General features: G+C 38.5%; 1 protein-coding gene across 3 annotated transcripts; it reads left to right on the top strand.

Annotated features, from left to right (window-relative positions):
• Positions 1-5231: 5231 nt before the first annotated feature.
• LOC120437836 lies at positions 5232-10832 on the top strand. 3 transcript variants are annotated; one of them, XM_039608388.1, is made up of 8 exons: positions 5232-5436; positions 5606-5764; positions 5923-6010; positions 6206-6361; positions 6820-7017; positions 7281-7452; positions 7573-7652; positions 7757-8378. In XM_039608388.1, exons 1-8 carry the CDS (start codon positions 5288-5290, stop codon positions 8051-8053), a joined length of 1299 nt encoding a protein of 432 aa, XP_039464322.1. In that variant the 5' UTR covers positions 5232-5287; the 3' UTR covers positions 8054-8378. The 3 variants fall into 3 exon arrangements, with proteins under 3 accessions (XP_039464322.1, XP_039464321.1, XP_039464320.1); XM_039608387.1 differs by lacking the exons at positions 5232-5436; positions 5606-5764 and having other exon boundaries at positions 5991-6010; positions 7757-10832; XM_039608386.1 differs by lacking the exons at positions 5232-5436; positions 5606-5764; positions 5923-6010 and having other exon boundaries at positions 6077-6361; positions 7757-10832.
• Positions 10833-19222: the final 8390 nt, after the last annotated feature.

Here is a 19222-nt window from a genome sequence, read left to right as displayed (position 1 = left end):
GGAAGTTACATGTTTTTGAAGTTACATGCTTTGCAAAAGTGCAACTGAAAGCAGAGTCTAAGTGCAAGTGAAGAGCAGGTTATTTAGTAGAGGCTCTTGATTAAAACATTTACTCAACATATTACATATATAGTTCCAATTGGGGTATTACATGTAAGGATGAGCCTCTGTTCTGGTGAAAGGTCAGAAGTGCAAAGGGTGAGAGGAGAGAGCATTTAAGGACGAGACACATACACACACATAGTTTCAGTTGTGTACGTGCTGGCCTTCTGTCTAGTGGAAAGGTTACAAGGTCTAGCTGGGGAGCTGAGAGGTGAAACAAAGGGCAGCAGAAGCTGACACATACATACACACATATTAGATAGACTCATTTATATAGGTAAGAGTTTAATCATGTTTTGCTATAACTGCAAAGTTGGGGTGCGTACGTGTTAGTCTGTTCCAGGAAGTACACCAGATGTCCCAGAGATAAGCGACAGCGAAGACGAGCTGGGGGAAGCACCTGGGTTCGAGCCGAAGACAATGTTCTTTTTTAAACTGTGTTCAAAGTTAACTGAACGTTTGTGGTTTTGGATTGACGTATGCTGTACTGGATCTGCCTGACAACAGAAACCCTATAAAGTCTTTGTTCTGACTATTGTAAGACAGTTCAAACACTGAAATCTGCACAAGTGTTGGACTCCACATGTGTTCATTAAAATGCCGTCTAATTGCACACGGCCGGATCAGTGGTCGTTATTTTTGGTCTTCCTCCTCAATATTCTGAACCCTTAACAGAACACAGGACAAAGCTGAAGAAGAACTGCCGGCTGTTGGACTGTTGAAGTGGGAGAGGACAACAGAGTGAGAGTAAGTAAGGACACAGAGGAAAGCTGTTGTTTAATGTGGGAAATCAAAATTTGGGTTAGTAAACCTGGGAAAAAGAAAACTGACTGCTTAAGTGGGAAAATTGTGAAAGAGTCTGAAACACTGAAAAAAGAAACATATACAAAATCACACACACAAGCAGAACATGCATTAACCCTACTAACACAAACACAAGAGAGTCCATGAAGATTAGGCAGCATCTTAAGCATGTGAGTCTGTTTATCATCTTGTCCAAGTCACTTAGTGTGATGAGAAGTGATGCAAAGATCAGTGAACTCATAGCACATTGGTTACAAAACATGCCCTGCTGGAGATGCAGCTCCACAGACATCCATTAAACCTGCCTAATAACACAAACACACATGCAATGGAAATCAGCTTGTTATCTCTCATCAGTGTTAAAATAGTGTAAATTTAACAGACACTTGTTATCAAATGCTGAATTTATCCAATGCTGACAGTTAACTCTCCAAGTTGCAGGACAACAGTTTAACTTTTGTGGGAAAAAGATTCTGGTTTGACCAATCAGTGATCAGACAATAAATTTAGTTGTTAATATAGTAAATTGGGAGATGCTTTCTGCCTGATTGATGCAGCACAAGTAATTTACTGTATGAGGGAAATTCTGTTTTTGTGATAATATTTTGAACATGCATTTCTGTTGTCCTGTCAACTTAGTGGGTTAATAGCTGATATGCAAATTAGTTGATGGTTCTTAGATTAATGAAAGGTGATTGAATTTTAGCACGAGTGAATGGGATGTGTTGGAGTTTGTTAGAGTGGAGACTCTAAAACACTGAGTTTCCTGTTGTGATGTGCAAGTGAATCCTGCACCCAGATACACAACTCTGAATACATAAGAACAAACTTCTTTTGTGAAATGCATGACAACATGTCACATGTTTTATGATGACGGGAAAAAGGAAAACTAAATAAAATTTGTGGCCTAAATGAGTAAAAAGTACAGTCATGGGGATTAAATAGCTAATAAGACATGAGGCTTATGTTGTGTGTTGTGCGGCTGATGGTTGGTTTGGAGTTTATCTAGCTGATCATTTTTCTTTTGTTGTGAAGTTGAGCCTGACAATTAGTATGATGGTTTGATAAATCATGCTAATGGTTTGATTTACCCTCCTGAGATGAGGAGCGTGTGTCATGACTTAACAAGGCCTTTTTATTTTGATACTTTCACAGTGCACTGAGAGTTTTGTTTGATAATCTCTGTTTGAGCAGATCTGCACGATTACAACAGAAGCGCTATACGACATGTCGAGAAAATTGTTACAAGTGAGCTTCTCCACAATTACAATGAGCTCTGGAGGAAGTCACTTTTTGGGACAATCAGAAAATAGGTCCCTGCCCAAAAAGGATTCAGCGAGATAATCCGATCTAAAATTCTTCTTTTTCTTTTTGAAATGACGTAATTTTGCTGAGAGTGGAAACTAAATGCGACGATAGGTTCCACTATCAGCAAAGAAAGAATGAATGAATGAATGAATGAATGAATGAGTGGAAGAGAAAAAAAACTGACTGACTGGTAAAAGCTGACAAAAGCTGACAAGACTTTACTGATGTAACACGACTGTGCGAAGTTAACCCCCACCTGACAAAGGTGCAGATGAATCTATGTGTGTTTCTTTTTACAGGAGCAGAAAGATGACAGCAACATTCGAGGTTGCGTGATGATTTAACCTTTTAAATGCCACTTTCTGTGTCTGTGCATCTACCAGGGGTGTTATTCACTACCTTGTGTTACTCACAGAGGTAACAAAGTGTGACAAAGTGTGTATACACCTGCGCAGCGCTAACATTTGCATTTTCTTTTCTACAGCATTACATTTCTTCATGTGAGTTGATCATGTGATTTATACCAGGATAGCTGGTTGATGTTTTTCTACTACAGGATTTCTGGGTCCATGTGTGAAGAAAACTGTGTTTACAGGTTATGAGTTGGTGATGCTGTTACACTGTGTTGTAGGGGAAATGTTAAAGGTTACTTTGATGATGTGAATAACATGTGAAACATTCCCTGTGTTGAAACTAGTCTCACTTCTTTCCACAGCTATGGATGGCTAACTTTATGGTCTTTTTACAGCACCTCTGGACCCTGTCAACTTGTGCCTGACCTCCAGGATTGTCCATGTGTGTTGCTAATATTTGTTTTCTAAGAGTGCATGTAGAGGATTCAGCAGAGTAACATGAGAAAGCAAATAAGAGATGCAGTGTTTGTGGAATAGTTTAATATGGGGCTCATTAGCTGGCCACTACTGAGCTCCTAGTGATAGCTAAGTGTAGTGACTTTGCTTAAGGGAAGTCACCGATTACATGATTGTATTTTTCTAATTTGAGAAAACCTGCACATGATACTTGTCCTGTTGATGCTGAATGCTTTATTACTCTTATAATACAATTGTTTACAAGTGTGAAGTTGCCTTACAAACCCAACAGTGAGATCTTAAGAGATCCACAGCCTATGGCTCTTCAATGGGGTGTCACAGGGTCCCTGGGGAAAAAATTGTAAATGTAAAATAATAAAATAAATATTCTTCTGTAGCAATAACAAAGTATAACATAAATTATTCTGTAGCAATTACACAAGAATATCCAGTAATCTCCAAGCCTACAATTAAACACATTCACTTACCGAAAATCGGGGGCATGTGGTGTGGCAAATGCCTTTTACCACAAACTTAGTCACTGCTCGGTGACATTCTGGCCTGAAAGGAGACGCTACACAGTCAGAAATAGGGGTACGGAAGGGGTACATTACTGTACCCCAAGGTACAAAAATGACATTAATACAGTCTAAGGACAAATATTGGACCTCGGGGTAACTATCTGTACCTTTTTTAGCGTCTGAAAGGTACATACATGTTCCTTAATTGTGAAAAGTACTTATTTGTACCCATTCTTTCAAAAGATAAAGTACAGGTTGATTAAGCTCTTTTTGATTAGAGGTTTTTTTAAAAATTCTTTTTGACAGTAATTTATTTGCAACTGTATTGATTTAAGCATATATTTTAGTGTTTTTATTTTATTTTTTATTATTTTCATTGCTGTTGTTGTTTTTGTATTCTCTGAACCCCCCTTATTTTTAAGCTGCTTTAAGAACAATGAATTTATTTGAAAGAAAAAAAGTAAAAATGCATTTAAACATTTTTTTAAGAGAGTGTTTTTTTTTTTAAAGTATAACTATTTGGATGAATTGCAAAAAAGCACCCTTATTGAACTCGGAGTGCGAGTTGAGCCCATCCTCACAACATCAAACAAAAAGTAGAAGAAGAAACTCAACGAATAGCTGGTGGATTGTAGAACTTTCTGTAAATGCAGCAGGTGTCATTTTGTTTTATCAACGGATGGAGATGGATTACGAACTTGCAAGTCCTGGTGTGCTCTGTTCACTTTCAACCGAGGAACTCTTAACAAAAATACAAGAGTGGGGCTTAGATGTCACCGAAGCTGAAGCTCAGCGTTTCAGAGGTAAGTTTTATTTAAAGAAAAATGTGGTGTAATTACTAATTATTGGTTTAGCCTAGCTTAACGTATATTAGCAATTTAGCTAGTTTCGGCACTCTCTTAGCTCAAATTATGTCTTTTTACAAACGTTTTTACAAACGTTTCATGTGTAAAGTTGAGGTCACAGTTCTGAAAATGAAAATGTGTACACATAGTATTTGTATAAGTTTGAACTTATATATGTGGTTCGGCCACAGTCTATGGGTTCGGTAACCCCTGCACAGCAAAACGGCGCGAAATTTGATTCCCTGGTAGCTGAATTCAGTTTACCGTTAGTGTATTAATGGTTTAATAAAATCACGTTTTTACATCCATTCCAAGGCCATCAACACACATGGGCGGCTGAATATAACGTTTAAAGGAAATATCTTGACGCCGCACTTGTTTAAAATATAACAAGGGTGTCGCAGCTGGGGTTTGATAGTCGCGTTTTAAGCAATGTGGGAACTTTTTCAGCATGTAATCTGAGCTTGTAATACGGTCCTGCGGGTGTTATCGCTATAAGTAATCGGTCTGAAAGAACAGACGGCAGAAACTGTCAGAAATCTGGAGAAAGGAGTCACCTTAGTAGTGAATATTAACAAATTACAGCATTCTAGTCTTTTTTTTCTTCCAAACTTGAAAGGGCACAAAAGCATGCTCAGACTCTGCTCTCCTGTGTCCAGTAGTCCCAAACAAACATCTAAATTTAAAAATGAAAACTTTGCATATCGAGAGGATTCACTCTAAAAATTTGGTTTATTTTATTTAATTTACTGATTTTTTTAAAGAATATTTCTTTGAACTGAAAGAAGTTGTACAAAAGGTTTTAATGTGTGTGATATACGGTTTTTACCCATGTAAAAATGTGGTGATAAATAATGAGGTTGATGGTGACACAGTTGACTGCGGTCTTACTGAGACTATGGTTGCATACCTTTTCCAAGGATCCTTCAAAAAGCAGGTTAAATTCAACCAATTTGTGTCAAGGATGAAGGAATCTTCAGTGACGCTGACTCTACAGACTGTCTCTCCAGAAGACTGGCAACCATCTACTTCGTCAACTTCAATAAGGTATTTTCTTATTTATAATGAAGTTAGTATGTCTGAAGCATACATGTTGGCCGTTATGCACCTTTAGGATTTAGTTAATATGATCATTGTTTCTACCATATGTATTGTTACTGTAGTGTTTTATACTTCAATTCATACAATAAAAACAAACACTTAACTGTTTTCACAGCAATGAAAATACTTTGAGACTGCCAGCCTCTTTTGAAATTCCAAGATTTCCCAAAAATCTGCAACTAAAACTGGACAACAAAGAACCGTGCCATAAAAATCCAAGGGACAGACACACAATAATCAGAGTTCTATATGAAGCTGTGGCACAGTATACTATGTAAGTTAATCAGGGTAATGTTAGCTTGTTGCTTTAGAAAAAGCTGAATCTGTCATATTGAAAATAAACGCTACATTACTAAGAAACAATAACTGACACTTGATAAAGTTTGTTTGTCAGCAGTTGCTCTAACACTTATTTTTCTTCTGATGTTACAGGTATCCCACAAATTCTGAATATGTGCAAGCTGTGAAGATGCTGGTAATGAAGTATCCTTTCCTCAAGCATCGTGAGGGAAATGGTTATGTAAGTTAAATTTAAAATTTGCACAAGGTTCCTTCAAGATTACAAAGTAAAAGTGAAGCTTTTTTCGATCTTGTTTTGTTAGTAAGACAGTCTGTAGCCTCTCAGTAGGTTTGTATGAAGTATGCTTACTGATTCTTTGTTGGGTGTATTTTGTGTAGATTGTTTTTACAGTAACTTATGTTTCTGTTCAACAAGCACACATGGCATATGTCTTTGAGACGTAAATTCAAATCAGAGCGGGCACCACTAGTCGACAGTGAGGCAGTGAGGCGTTGTAAGGAGAAGTTTGGTTCTACGAGGAGAGGGCAGCCTAATAAATGTCAACGAACAAGTCAGAGAAATGTTTGTCAGGTTGGTGTGAGGGACATCTTGAGCTATAAAATGTTCTTGCATCTGTTATTACATCTAAAACTAAGGATTAGGGATGCAACTGTACCCCTTTTTTCAAACCAAAACAATACCAATACTTGGATTAGAGCGCTTGCTAATACAAAGTACCAGTGCTAATACTTCTACCTCACAAAAAATTATTAATTGGAAGGCACTAAAAGAGGGTGAACTAGATTAAAAAAAAACAAACATTTTAAATATGACTCCAAAACTAAAATTTCAAGTTAACAATTAAGATTTTATGTGAAATTATTTCAGAGTTTCCATATTTTAAATATTGGTTCATGGTATTGGTTAACTTTAACCGATACGAGTTCTTTGTGATGCACAGATCGTGTCAGCTCTAATTGTATATTTAGTCTTATGTTGGGTTTCTAATCTGTTTTGACTTTCTCTTCTCACTCTTGCTTTCTTTCAAGGGACCATGCGTCCAAGGAGAGGATTTATTATCCATAGACGCCCACTTAAAGGTCTTACAGTGCCAATGTCAGAAGATGCAACCAGATACCATGGTGGTTCATAACCGTATGCAGCAAACGTTTGCTTGGCGGCAAAAAGAAATTGCAGATGGTATGCCTGTGGAGGATGTGTACCCCTTCTTAGGGATGCCTACTGGTGTAAGTCAGAAAGCTGAATTGAACTTGAAAATAGCTGTCACATTTAACATGTTTATAGTAGTAAATTTTATTTGCCCTTGACCTTGCTTTCTTCATCTGTCCCTCTTTCCTTTTTTTGTGTGTTCATGTAACTTCTTACAGTATTGTTGTTAAATTCTATAAAAAAATAATTATGCAGCACCATACATAATTAATATCAACTTTAGATTATTTCATTTTCATACACTGTTATTTTGTACTGAAAATGAATTTTTTACTTGTAGCTGTGCAACGAACTCGGGTGGATCCAACCAACAACGGGTAATGTAAGCCAGCGATTTCGTGAAGGGCTCTCATGTGTTGCAGCAAAGGTGATTGACCTTACACGAGGGAAAACCCCACTCTACCAGCTCTACCTTGATGCAAGAGAGGAGGCTCTCACTGATGACCTACCAGGTATTTGCTTTTTTTTTTAACTTCAAGGCTTCCATTTTATATAATTTTTATAGGTAACTGGAAATGCCAGATAAAATGCATGGGTGATCTTGTGTTTTTATTTTTTATTTTTTTTGGCAGATCTTGACACAAGGGCTGCACTTTTATTCCTGCCATACGTCTTCAAGGAGAAACTGGATCTCTTTGTCATACTTGGAGAGGTGTGTGTATTAAAATATTTAGTCTATATAAAAGGAAAACAAATGTATCTTTTGGTAAGAAACTAAGATATTGCTTTCCTCTACCTTCTCTTTTGACTTCAAAGGTTCATCCTAAAACCCCCTATCCAACTGTTCAGCTACTTCATGAAGACTGGAAACCAGTGTTCTCCAGAAGCGCTCCAAACATTGTGAAGTTGGATGGCAGTGAAGTGTGCAGAACCTCGTGTATTTTTGAAGGAATCATCTCTTCTTTCTGCTTGTATTTTGTCTTCAACCTTGCTTACCCAAAACATCTGAAGAACACCCTGATTTTTCTCCAAAAGTACATTGTGAAAATAGATGAGGGTGAGGACCGGCCTCTGCCAATCACAGTCACCAGACAAATAAATCTTCTGTATTGACCACCATGCCTCAGCCATATCAGTGCTCCAAATGTGGCAGAAGAACCTTTAGTTTGACAAAGCTTATTCAGCACATAGGACTTATTCATTCCCATGATGCCAATTTTGATATAACTTGTGGACTCAGTGACTGCTGTTCTTCCTTCAAAAAATATGAATCTTTCAGACGACATGTGTATAGGAAACACAGAGAACAGGTGTTGTGTCCCCATAAAGACTTAGATGAAAATGAGCAGGAGGTAGTCAGTCCACACCCAAATGAATTTGCAAATGACATAACTGAAAATATTGAAACCCCTCCATCCTGGGATGAATTTTGATAAATTTCAGAGACAATCTTTTCAAGTTCATTCTTAAGTGCAGAGAGAAAAATTCTTTACCAGTCTCTGTTCAGGAAGAAATTGTGGAAGACGTAAATTTTCTGATGTGTTTTTTCAAGGAGAACTACGATGCTTTTATAGCATATCATTTAGAAAAAATGGGTCTTGACGTGTCTTTGTGTCCAGAGCTTAAAAATGTCCTGCATTCAAATGAATTTTTTGAGAAGGCTTCAACAGCTATTCGATCTCCTTATTTGGTCAAAGAACATTGCAAATCAAAGCTCAACATGACAGAGCCTGTTCATTGCAAATTAAGAGACTCTGTGGGTCATACAGTTGGCTCGTATTCATACGTGCCTGTTGATAAGGTGCTAAAAAATTATCTTTCTCATGAAGACATACAAGATCACATTTTTTCAAGTGGCAATTCGGAAACTGATGAATTCCTAACAGATTACTCTGATGGAGAAATCTTCAGGCATCATCAATTCTTCAAGGATAACCCAAATGCACTGCGACTCCATTTTTATGAGGATGAATTTGAAGTACTTAATCCCCTAGGATCTAAACGATCCAAACACAAACTTAGTGCTTTTTATTACACTGTAGGTAATTTGGACAAAAGGTACACTTCTCAGCAGAGACACATTCATCTAGCGTTATTGGTACGCTATTCTTTCGTTAAGCGGTGTGGTTGGCATGTTATCCTTAAACCTTTGCTTGATGATTTGGAAAAACTTTCCACTGATGGCTTTACTTTTACCATTGATAAAACTGAACACACTATTCATGCTGCTCTTGCAACTTTATCTTGTGATAATTTATCAGCTCACATGATTGGTGGTTTTTCTATGTCATTTAACACTGGTAGAATTTGTCGGTATTGCATGGCTTCTTATGAAGATATGAAACAATCCTTTGAGGAAGAAAGCTTTGTTTTAAGAACATCAGAGGTTCACCAGTATCATCTTGCACGAATCCAAGAATTTCCGGATGATAAAACAATATATGGTGTAAATAGTTCATGTCCTTTTGACAGACTGAGTTATTTCAGTGTTACGCAAGCTTTACCACCTGATGTAATGCATGATCTGTTGGAAGGTGTAGTTCCTCTAGTTATGAAACTAGTGATTTGTAAAGCCCACACTGAGAAGCATATTACAATTAGAGAGATCAATGAAGAATTGCAAAAAATGCCCATTGGTCAGAATGACAAAACAAACAAACCAGTACAGTTATCAGAGAGACTTCAGAGTGTTGGTATTGTTGGATCAGCATCTCAAAAGTGGTGCCTGTTCAGATTGCTGCCATTTCTGATGGCAGACCGTGTGCCACCTAATTGTAAATATTGGCATGTTTTTCTTCTATGTCGTGAAATAACAGAGATTGTAATGGCTAAAAAAGTGCGAAAAGAGAATATTTTATTGTTGAAGTTGCTTGTCCGTGAGTTTCTCACAAAACTGAAAAGTGTATTTGGGGATGTAATTACACCAAAGTGTAATTATTTAATCCACTATGCAAGACTGATTGAAATGTTCGGCCCTCTACATTTGTTATGGTGTATGAGATTTGAAAGTAAGCACCAGTATTTCAAAACGTTGTCCTGCAATTGTAGAAATTTTATGAACATTGCTACAACTTTGAGCAACAGACATCAGTTCAGACAGTGCTGGGAGTTTTCTAACAAAAGTTTACTTGGTGAATTTGAAAATGTTTTTGGAAAAAGTGTGACTACACCATTTTTGTCATTACCACTGGAACTGCAAGCACTGACAGTCTATTGTGGCTTTTCTGAAGTTGATAGTGCTAAGAAAGCCTTCCAGCGTGTGTCAGAAGTAATTGTGAACAGTGTCAAATACTGTGTAAGAGATGAGTTTGTCATTGATATACTGCATTCAGAGAAGATTCCTCTGTTCTGGCAAATTAAGTACATATTTAATATTGACACAATGTGGATCTTTTGTGGAAAAATTCTCATTCCTCTGTTATATGACAACCATTTTCATTCATACAGTGTTAGAGTTGATAGTGAATGGACGTTGCTAAAACCTGGACAGGAAATTGATGTTGCAGCTTATGACACATACTCTGTTGATAACAGTTTGTATGTAACAGTTAAGCAATGTATTTAAGAAGGTAAATGTGACAAGTATTTTTGACTTTGTATCTTCAATTTTTCAAATCTTGAGAGGAAAAATATAGGAAATCTGTGTGTAGATACTGAACCTTTAGAAAGACATTTTTGTACTCCTTTTAAGTGTTCTTTTTTGTACTTTATACTAAGGGTACAACTTTGCCCTTTAAAGTACAGGTTTGACGTGTAAAAGGTACAAATTACAAGGGTACAAATCAGTACCCACAGTTTAGGGTACAGAACGGTACCTTAGAGGGTACCACCCCAGTGACAAGACATTGTACCCCTATAGGTACATTTCTGTACTTTAATTTCTGAGTGTGTAAGCTGACTGTGACTGCCAGACCCATACTGAACTACGGGCTCGACTACTGCAGCACCTGTTTGTGAACGGTTAGCACTTAAGGAATTTGCATTGTTTGAGGGGCTGTGTGGTGACGCGTCAGCAGCAACAGCTGCAGATACAGTAGCGTCAGCACCCAGATAAGCATGTGCGCTGGGTGCACCCACCCTTTCGGGGGTGCAAGAAGGCTTGGTAATAAGACAATCATCGGTAGCCTGAGTAATAACAGTCCCTGCAACAGTAACATCCGTGGCAACAGTCAAATCCGGATGTGTTTCGGATGCATGATCAGCAGCATCGTCAGCAACGGGTTCAGAATGAGTTGGACAAGGACGCTCATTAGACACACCACTGCGTGCTGCAGCAAGACTACTAAGTGTTGCATACAAAACTTGACAATTGCTTACTAATTGTGCAGCCACCTGGTTAAAAGCCTCAAAGTCAAACCATTTAGCTCGAGTGGAGGTACCATCATTGTGTTTGAATAATTTACGGGGTGGGTCCATGATGTGGATTTTAAAAGTCACCTATTTAGAATGGTGGTATTAATGAGACGTAATAAACCTGAGGTATTGTTTATTGCCTGCTGGATACTAGTTAGAACCCGTGCTATTTCTTGCAAGTTGCCCTGTGCTGCTTCTTGATCTTGGTTAAGTTTAGCTGCTATTTCTTGTTGATGTTTGCTGAGTTTGACATCGATCAAAGATAATATATCATTTTTTGAAGCATAATGGCTCTGTTCAAAAGAAGAGGGGTTTTGCTGCATTTAAGTATGCGTCATATGCCTGTGATATTTGTGAGTCTGTTATGCACCCTTCTTCAAAACCTATGTCTGAATCACTGTTGTCGTTTCTGAGACATTCTGGCGTGGTGGGTATGTCATTTATATTGAAATCTGATAGACTGTACTCAAAAACATTGCTGAAATCACTAGGCAGACACTCACTCGCTGGTATGTGTGGTCCGGTGATGAAGAATTCTTCCGAGTCTCCGATGTTGCCCAAAGGTTGTGGTTTTTCTTCTTGTTGTTCTGGGAGTTCAATATCGCGTAAATATACCAAAAACATCAAGGGGTCTTAATGGGGCCCATAGTGGTAAGGGGTTGTGTGATCGCTGTGGAGATATACGGGTGTTAGAAACATTATAAATATATATATGTATATATACACAGTGTATCATTTCAAAAACAGGATGTGCTTGGCTCTTTCTGATTTATTTATGCCTATACTCACACTTTGTTCTGTGTTATTCCGGATGGCCCCGGTTCTTGACACGCTGCGTACTCTGTCTCAGGCCTGGTGTATTAGAACATTTGTAAATATTTAAAACCTTTTTTCCTTTAAATTGAGTGTCATGTATAGAGACTTGTATACATACCTAACGTAAGGCTTGGACTTATTGCTCCCGCTTCTGCAGGTTTTTCTGGACAACTTATTGAACCTGTGCCCGGGGGATAAGCACAGTTAATACAAGGTTTAAACAAAACACCCTTATATTTAAAACATGTGTAACACTGTATTTACCTTGTGTTTTTAAGAGGTGTAGTTTGACCTATATAGCTTTGTGATCCTGTAGAAAGAAAGAGAAATACACATTTTAATGTTACTATGTGAGAAACAGGTAAGATTGGTTCTAAAACAATGAGGCACAAACGGTTTTGTGTGAGCTGGTGACTGTTTTTAAAAAAGAAGAAGAAACACAAACCTTGTGTAAGTGGAACGTATGGTGTCCCGTTGTGCCGAGTTCCTAAAAATCAGGCTTTTGTTTAGAAAAGAAAACAGTTTGAATGTTTTATGATATACTGGTGTATAAATTTAAGAATCCATTAATAGTCTTGTTTTACTTACCATATATGTTGTCCATGTTAAAAAGAACGCTGTTAGGTTTGCTGCCCGTGCTGATGAACGAAGTGTTATGTTCTCAAGGGTCGATGTAAAGTAGTGAGGAAAGGGTAAGGGTGTCTGATTAGGGCGTTTTTATATAGGTGGGGCTTGTTTCAGTTGACCTCTGACATGATAAGATAAGATAAAAGAGCAGTTTGTAATGAAAAAGGTGAAAACTATAGAGGTACAGGTAGTGACTAGGAGGTGTAATTGTCTGCCTGTAGAGATAAAGGTGTGGGGGTGTAAGAAAAGGTGAAAAACCTTTGGAACTACAGTTGGGATGTGCGTGTGCTGGGGTGTTCTTGATAAGGATGGCTATTGGGGACGTAACTGTAACCCCCTCTGTCTAACTGTTGCAGAGTTAAGAATATGTAGTTTTAGAAGTGTCACAAGAAAAGTTTATTTCTAAAGGAATACCTGCTGTCTGTGGTATTCTGTTTAAAAACTATTAGCCTCTGTGTGTTTCAGAGCACTACAGAAAAAGCAAAATGCTCCTAACTAGTTAAATTAAAAGTAAAATGCTCCTAACTAGTTAAATTAAAAGTATAATGCTCCTAAACTAGCTAAATTAAATCATCTATGTCTAAATAACAGAGCTCTAAGACCTATACAATCCTTTAAAAACAGTTTAATTAAAACACATAATGGTTTCATTAAATAAAACACTATTAAACACATGTAAACCCATATGACCCCTGAACTCACATGCACGTGCAAAGTCCGTTCACGCGCACACGCACTCACATGGACGCGCAGGGGGAAAGGGGAAGTTGGGCGGGGGAAAGGGGAAGTGTGTGTGTGTGTGGGGGGGAAGTATAGGTATATTACTACTGTGGTTCAGTTTGTAGATGGAGCTAGCAGCTCTGTAGGTGGACAGTTTCATTTTTGGGCTAATGTAAAAATTCTTGCTGATGTTTCCTGTTGTTTAGAAGTTGATGCTGCTCACAGATAAACATGACTATTTTCAGCCTTTAGTCAGCTTTTGCTGCCAGAATTTTCCTGATGTGATGAAACGCTGAAAACATCTGGAGTTGGTGAAGACCAGTGTTGGGCAAGTTACTTTTATATATTTTATAAATATATATTTTATAGTTACTTTTTCAAAAGAGTAGCTGAGTTAGTAACTGAGTTACAATATTATGAAAGGAACTAATTACTAGGAAAAGTAACTACTGCAATACTTAAAAAAAAAAAAAGTTTAACCCTCTGGGGTCCAGGGTATAATTGGCCGTTTTTGACTACTTTTGATTTTCCCTCTATATTTCACCTTTAAAAACTGTTTATCTTGCCTTGTTTGGTATCATTCTTTTCAGCACAACCTCACATGTCTGAATTTACAGTTATTTCTTCATTTTAACATAGTGTATTAGCACAATTGATCTAAAGTCAGACAAAAAACGTGCAATCTGAGTTTAAAAAAGTTATATTTTTTACTGTAAAAACCACAAACATTTTTAATGAATCACTAACTTGAAATGCAAATAGAAATTGTACATTTTAAAAACTTATGCACAAGTTTTGCAAACAACAAGGTTACTTGCCCCTCTTCCTAAACAACCAAATGCCTTGTTGCCATATCATTTTTGATTGGTTGACATGGTACATTTTGCCACCAATAGGAAAGGAGTGGCTTTTTTTGGTCGTAAGCAGAGAGTGCTTGCTTAGACAGTAACATGATGATAGTATTAACGAAAAAACATTGCATATATTTTTATCATAACTTTGGTTTTACGGGAATATCAACACAATATAAAAACTGGTCATCTTAAATTGGTCATGTGATTGGTTTACCATGACTACTTTATTCTTCCTCAGCCAATCAGCAGCACTTGTGCAATTGTTTCGCCCTCCCCCTAGCTCCCGGTAAGCTGAAGACAGCTTCAACCCTCTGTGTGCTGAAAAATAGTAGCGCGTCCACACCGCATTTTCTTGTTAGTAACGGTAACGGCATTGTAACAATAGAAATAGTAATTAGTTAGATTAGTCGTTACTGATACTAATTACTTACTAATAACGCCGTTATTCCCTTCACTGGTTGAAATGTTGACAACATGATCAGCAGCTAAGCTGGAACAGCAGATTTTCTCTCAGGGTTTCAGGATTCAGAGACATTTGGAGAGTTGTGATCACTTCCTGATAGAAAAGTTCGACTGTAAAACTCTTTCTGAAACTGCTGCTCAATTCAGAGAGGGTTCAGCCTTAACAGTGAGGAAAGACTTCCTGTGCACTGACCTCCCTCAGACATTTGATTACGCTCAGACAAACAGCAGCTTCACTGCATTTAGTTCATGTTTGTCTGTTTAGACACAAAAAAAGCTGTGTTTTAGTGTCTCTGCTGGAACTTCCTTTTTTCTCTGAGTTATTGGTTCTATCACTAGTTAGCTAACATAAAATATCTATTAGCTACAACCAACCAACCAACCAACCACGTGACGGCACGTTTAGTACTGACAGAAGATGGCGATAAACACGTTTTAAAAACATTCACTTTAAGCACTTATTTCTTAAATCCAGCTTCACAGAAAGAGTTTCATCTATGTCAGTTTTTGAGAACTGGGCTCAATGGTAAAAAAATTAGCCTTTATACATGTAGCATTTCATGTCCACTTTAAATGTCCTAAATAAGTAAACAGGAGATGCTGAACCAGAGTTGATGCCGAAAATAAATCAAATGTCATGACTGTGATTCACATGCTCTCATTTTACAGATCAGAGATGGAGAAGGCCTTACCAGTGCAGCTGCTGGAAATGTTGAACAATTTGGGAGAGGAGGAGCTGAAGCTTTTCCACTTTTACCTGAAGTATGAACCTGGAGGTGATTTCCCAACCATCTATAAGTGCCAGCTGGAGAACGCAGACAGACTGAAAACAGTAGATGTGATGATTAAGGCATATTCAGACCGTGTGATGGAGGTGGCAAGGTTGATTTTAGAGAAGATGAATGAAGGTCAGTCAGAGGAAAAAGAAACATTAAACACTCAGTACGGTATGCAGACACGACATTGTCACAGCTTATTTTATGAAATATATCAAATCCAGGATGTTTTGATCAGACTTTATAATTTTATGTCTTTTCTCCTCAAATTATGTCTGCGTACAAATTTTATATTTACTTTTTTTTTAAAGAACAGTTTATGATTCAAGATGCACTTTCCTCTAACAGGAAGTCCCTCAGCCCAGGCAGCTTCATCACTTTCATCAGAAGGTAAGAATTCATGGACTTGTCAGAAAAGATGTTGGTAAGGCAGAAACACATGGAGTCTGAATTTACCGATCAGATTTCTGGATGTTTGTAGCTCTTCACTGGAACTAAATACTGACCTCACAGGATATAACAGTAGTAACCTGATTTTTATACTCTGGAGTCACATTCAGTCAAGAGAGAAGACACAGTTATAGAACCTTAGGTGAGGTGGACTGTTCACAGACGAGTATACATACAAGCCATTATATGTATAAGCCATGTGTGTATATATATATGTATATATATGTATATATATCTATATCTATCTATCTATCTATCTATCTATCTATCTATATATATATATATATATACACATATATATAGTATATATACATACTGAACCTACTCTACTCTATATGATATTTTTTTAATGGCGGCCAACACAGTCTCCAATTCACTGAACCTGGCATCCAAAGCCATGAAAATGCTACATTTATTAACATTGAAGGAGTCCAAGGAGCAACTATAAATTTGCCACCTTGAATAGAGTGTGAGACTAACCAACTGTTTCAGTCCATGACTACTGTACTAGTAGAGTCAATGTAAATAGGTTCCTTGGGGTAATAATAGTTGAGAGACTTAACTGGAGAGCATGCATAAGATATATTCATGCCAAACTGTGAAAAACCATTGCTATGCTAAACAAGGCAAAGCAGTTATTAGACTGTACATCACTCCATGTTCTATTCTGTTTGCTGGTTTCACCTTAAGCTATTGTGCAGCAGTCTGAGGCAATAACTAAAAGACCGCATTACATTCACTTTTTATTCTTAAAAAATGCAGTTTGCATCATCTACAATGCAGGGTATAGGAATCATATAAACTCACTATTCTTTCAGCTTGAAATACTGAAAAATTGGAACTATAGATATTGGCTTTGTTGTGTGGAGGCAAAGTTATGGAGTCACAAAAACATGATATGATAATAATTTGTACTTAGTGTACGTAGTGTATATATTATATTAGAAATATGTTAATTGTTATTATTGTGGTTTATCAGTAAGAAAGCTGGATATATATTAACTGAAAAATAAGGAATAAATAAGTCTGCACTTCTTCCCACTCCTTTTCAATATGTAACTGAATCAGAATAGGTGAAGGGATATTGAAGTGTATTCTGATTTATTTTGTATAGTCTTTGTTTTTTATTTTCTTAAATGACTTTCTATATATTGTTTACATGACTGAAATAAATCGAACATAAACAAGTACTAATCATTTGATTACAAGCTAAAAAGATCAGCCATCTAAACACCATGGTGTGTTGCAGCAGACAGAACAGGAACAGGAAGCATTTTAAAAGTAAACTTAAAGTTATCCTTTTTTTTGATAAATCTTATAGTTGGGGCTGGATCTAAGAGACTAAGGGACGGTTCAGGTGAGCCTGAATCCTCTTCTTCACTTACCTTTTTTCACTCTGTGTTTATCTAGCACTCTATATTTAACCATTAGTTATTGTTAATCGCTGTCTCACTTTCAGAGTGTCAGAGTGTGTTTTTTCCTGTTTTCCTTCCCTCACCCCCAGTTTTTCCTTCCCAGTGTCACCAAGTACTTTGCTCATAGGGGGTTTTCTGTTTATTGAGGTTTTCTATGTATTACTTGAGGCTCTTTACAATATAAAGCATCTTGAGGTTACTGTTGTGAATTAATGCAATTTAAAAAAAAAACTGACTTCAAATTGAGTTTAATTTCTTCCTCTTATCCCGGGCCGGGTTGTGGGGGCAGCAGTCTAAGCAGAGAAGACCAGACCTCCCCCTCCCTGGCCACCTCCTCCAGCTTGTCCAGGGGAACACCAAGGTATTCCCAGGCCAGCCGAGAGATATAATCTCTCCAGTATGTCCTGGGTCTGACCCGGGCCTCTTCCTGGTGGGACATGCCCGGAACGCCTCACCCAGGAGGCATCCTTATCAGATGTCCGAACCACCTCAACTGGCTCCTTTCGATGTGGCGGAGCAGTGACTCTACTCGGAGCCCCTCCCGGATGGATCAACTTCTCACCCTATCTTTAAGGGAGAGGCTAGCCACCTTTCGGAGGAAGCCCATTTAGGCCGCTTGTATCTCGTTCTTTCGGTCACTACCCACAGCTCGTGACCATAGGTGAGAGTAGGGACATAGATCGACCGGTAAATCGAGAGCTTTGCTTTTACGCTCAGCTGTCGCTTCACCAAAACAGACCGGTAAAGCATCCGCATCACTGCAGCCACAGCACCAATCCGTCTATCGATATCTGGTTCCCAACATCTGGCACGTCTTCCTCCACTGAAGACGTGCCAGTGGGATTAAGGAGGTCCTCAAAGTATTCCTTCCACCGGCAGACAGTGTTCTCAGTCGAAGTCAGTAGTGCTCCACCTGCACTATACACACTGCAGGTAGAGCACCACTTTCCCCTCCTGAGTCACCTGATGGTTTGCCAGAATCTCTTCAAGGCAGCCTGAAAGTCTTTTTCCATGGCCTCTCCGAACTCCTCTATCACCCGAGGTTCTGACCGAGTCGCGTTCTGCTTGACTTGTTGGCACCTATCAGCTACCTCCCACAGGCTAATCATGCCCGGTAGGACTCCTTCTTCAGCCTGGTGGTTCCCTTTACCTCTGGTGTCCACCATTTGGTTCGGGGATTACCACCACAACAGGCACCAACTACCTTGCGGTTGCAGCTCAGTGCAGCGGCTTCGGCAATGGAGGTGCTGAACATGGTCCATTTGGACTCAATGTCCCCAGGCTCCCTCGGAATGCTGTTGAAGCTCTGCTAGAGCGTTGAAGATCTCGCGGACTGGGGCCTCAGCACATCCTCACTATAGGATTGGGTGTGCCAGTTCTGTCCAGCATCCTCCCCTGCCACCTGATCCAACTCACCATGAGGTGGTGATCAGGTGACAACTCAGCCCTTCTCTTCACCTGAGTCTCCAAAACATATGGCTGCAGGTCTTGTGATGTGATTACAAAATTGATCATGGACCTACGGCCAAGTGTGTCCTTGTGCCACGTGCACTTATGGGCAATCTTATGTTCAAACATGGTATTAGTCTCCCAGTAGGATGGCAGACTCCCCAGGTGGAGCACCTTCAAGCACCCCGCCCAGGGACTCCAAGAAGACCGGGTAATCTGAACTGTTGTTCGGCACATAAGTGCAGATGTATTTCAGACTGGAACCAACCAAACATGCTTTCACTTTAACCATTTCTGTGTGTGCACAGCTCACGCTGTGCTTTGTTGTCCTCTCAGTCCCCCAGGTGGAGGTGGATTCAG

Source organism: Oreochromis aureus, linkage group 3 (assembly GCF_013358895.1).
Source record: "Oreochromis aureus strain Israel breed Guangdong linkage group 3, ZZ_aureus, whole genome shotgun sequence".
NCBI classification, from domain to species: Eukaryota; Metazoa; Chordata; class Actinopteri; order Cichliformes; family Cichlidae; genus Oreochromis; species Oreochromis aureus.
This window is presented reverse-complemented; position numbering and strand designations above follow the sequence as displayed.

Bases quoted from the DNA above. Each gene is read 5' to 3' on its own strand.
- LOC120437836 (XM_039608387.1), top strand. From the start codon at position 8,478: ATGTGTTTTTTCAAGGAGAACTACGATGCTTTTATAGCATATCATTTA.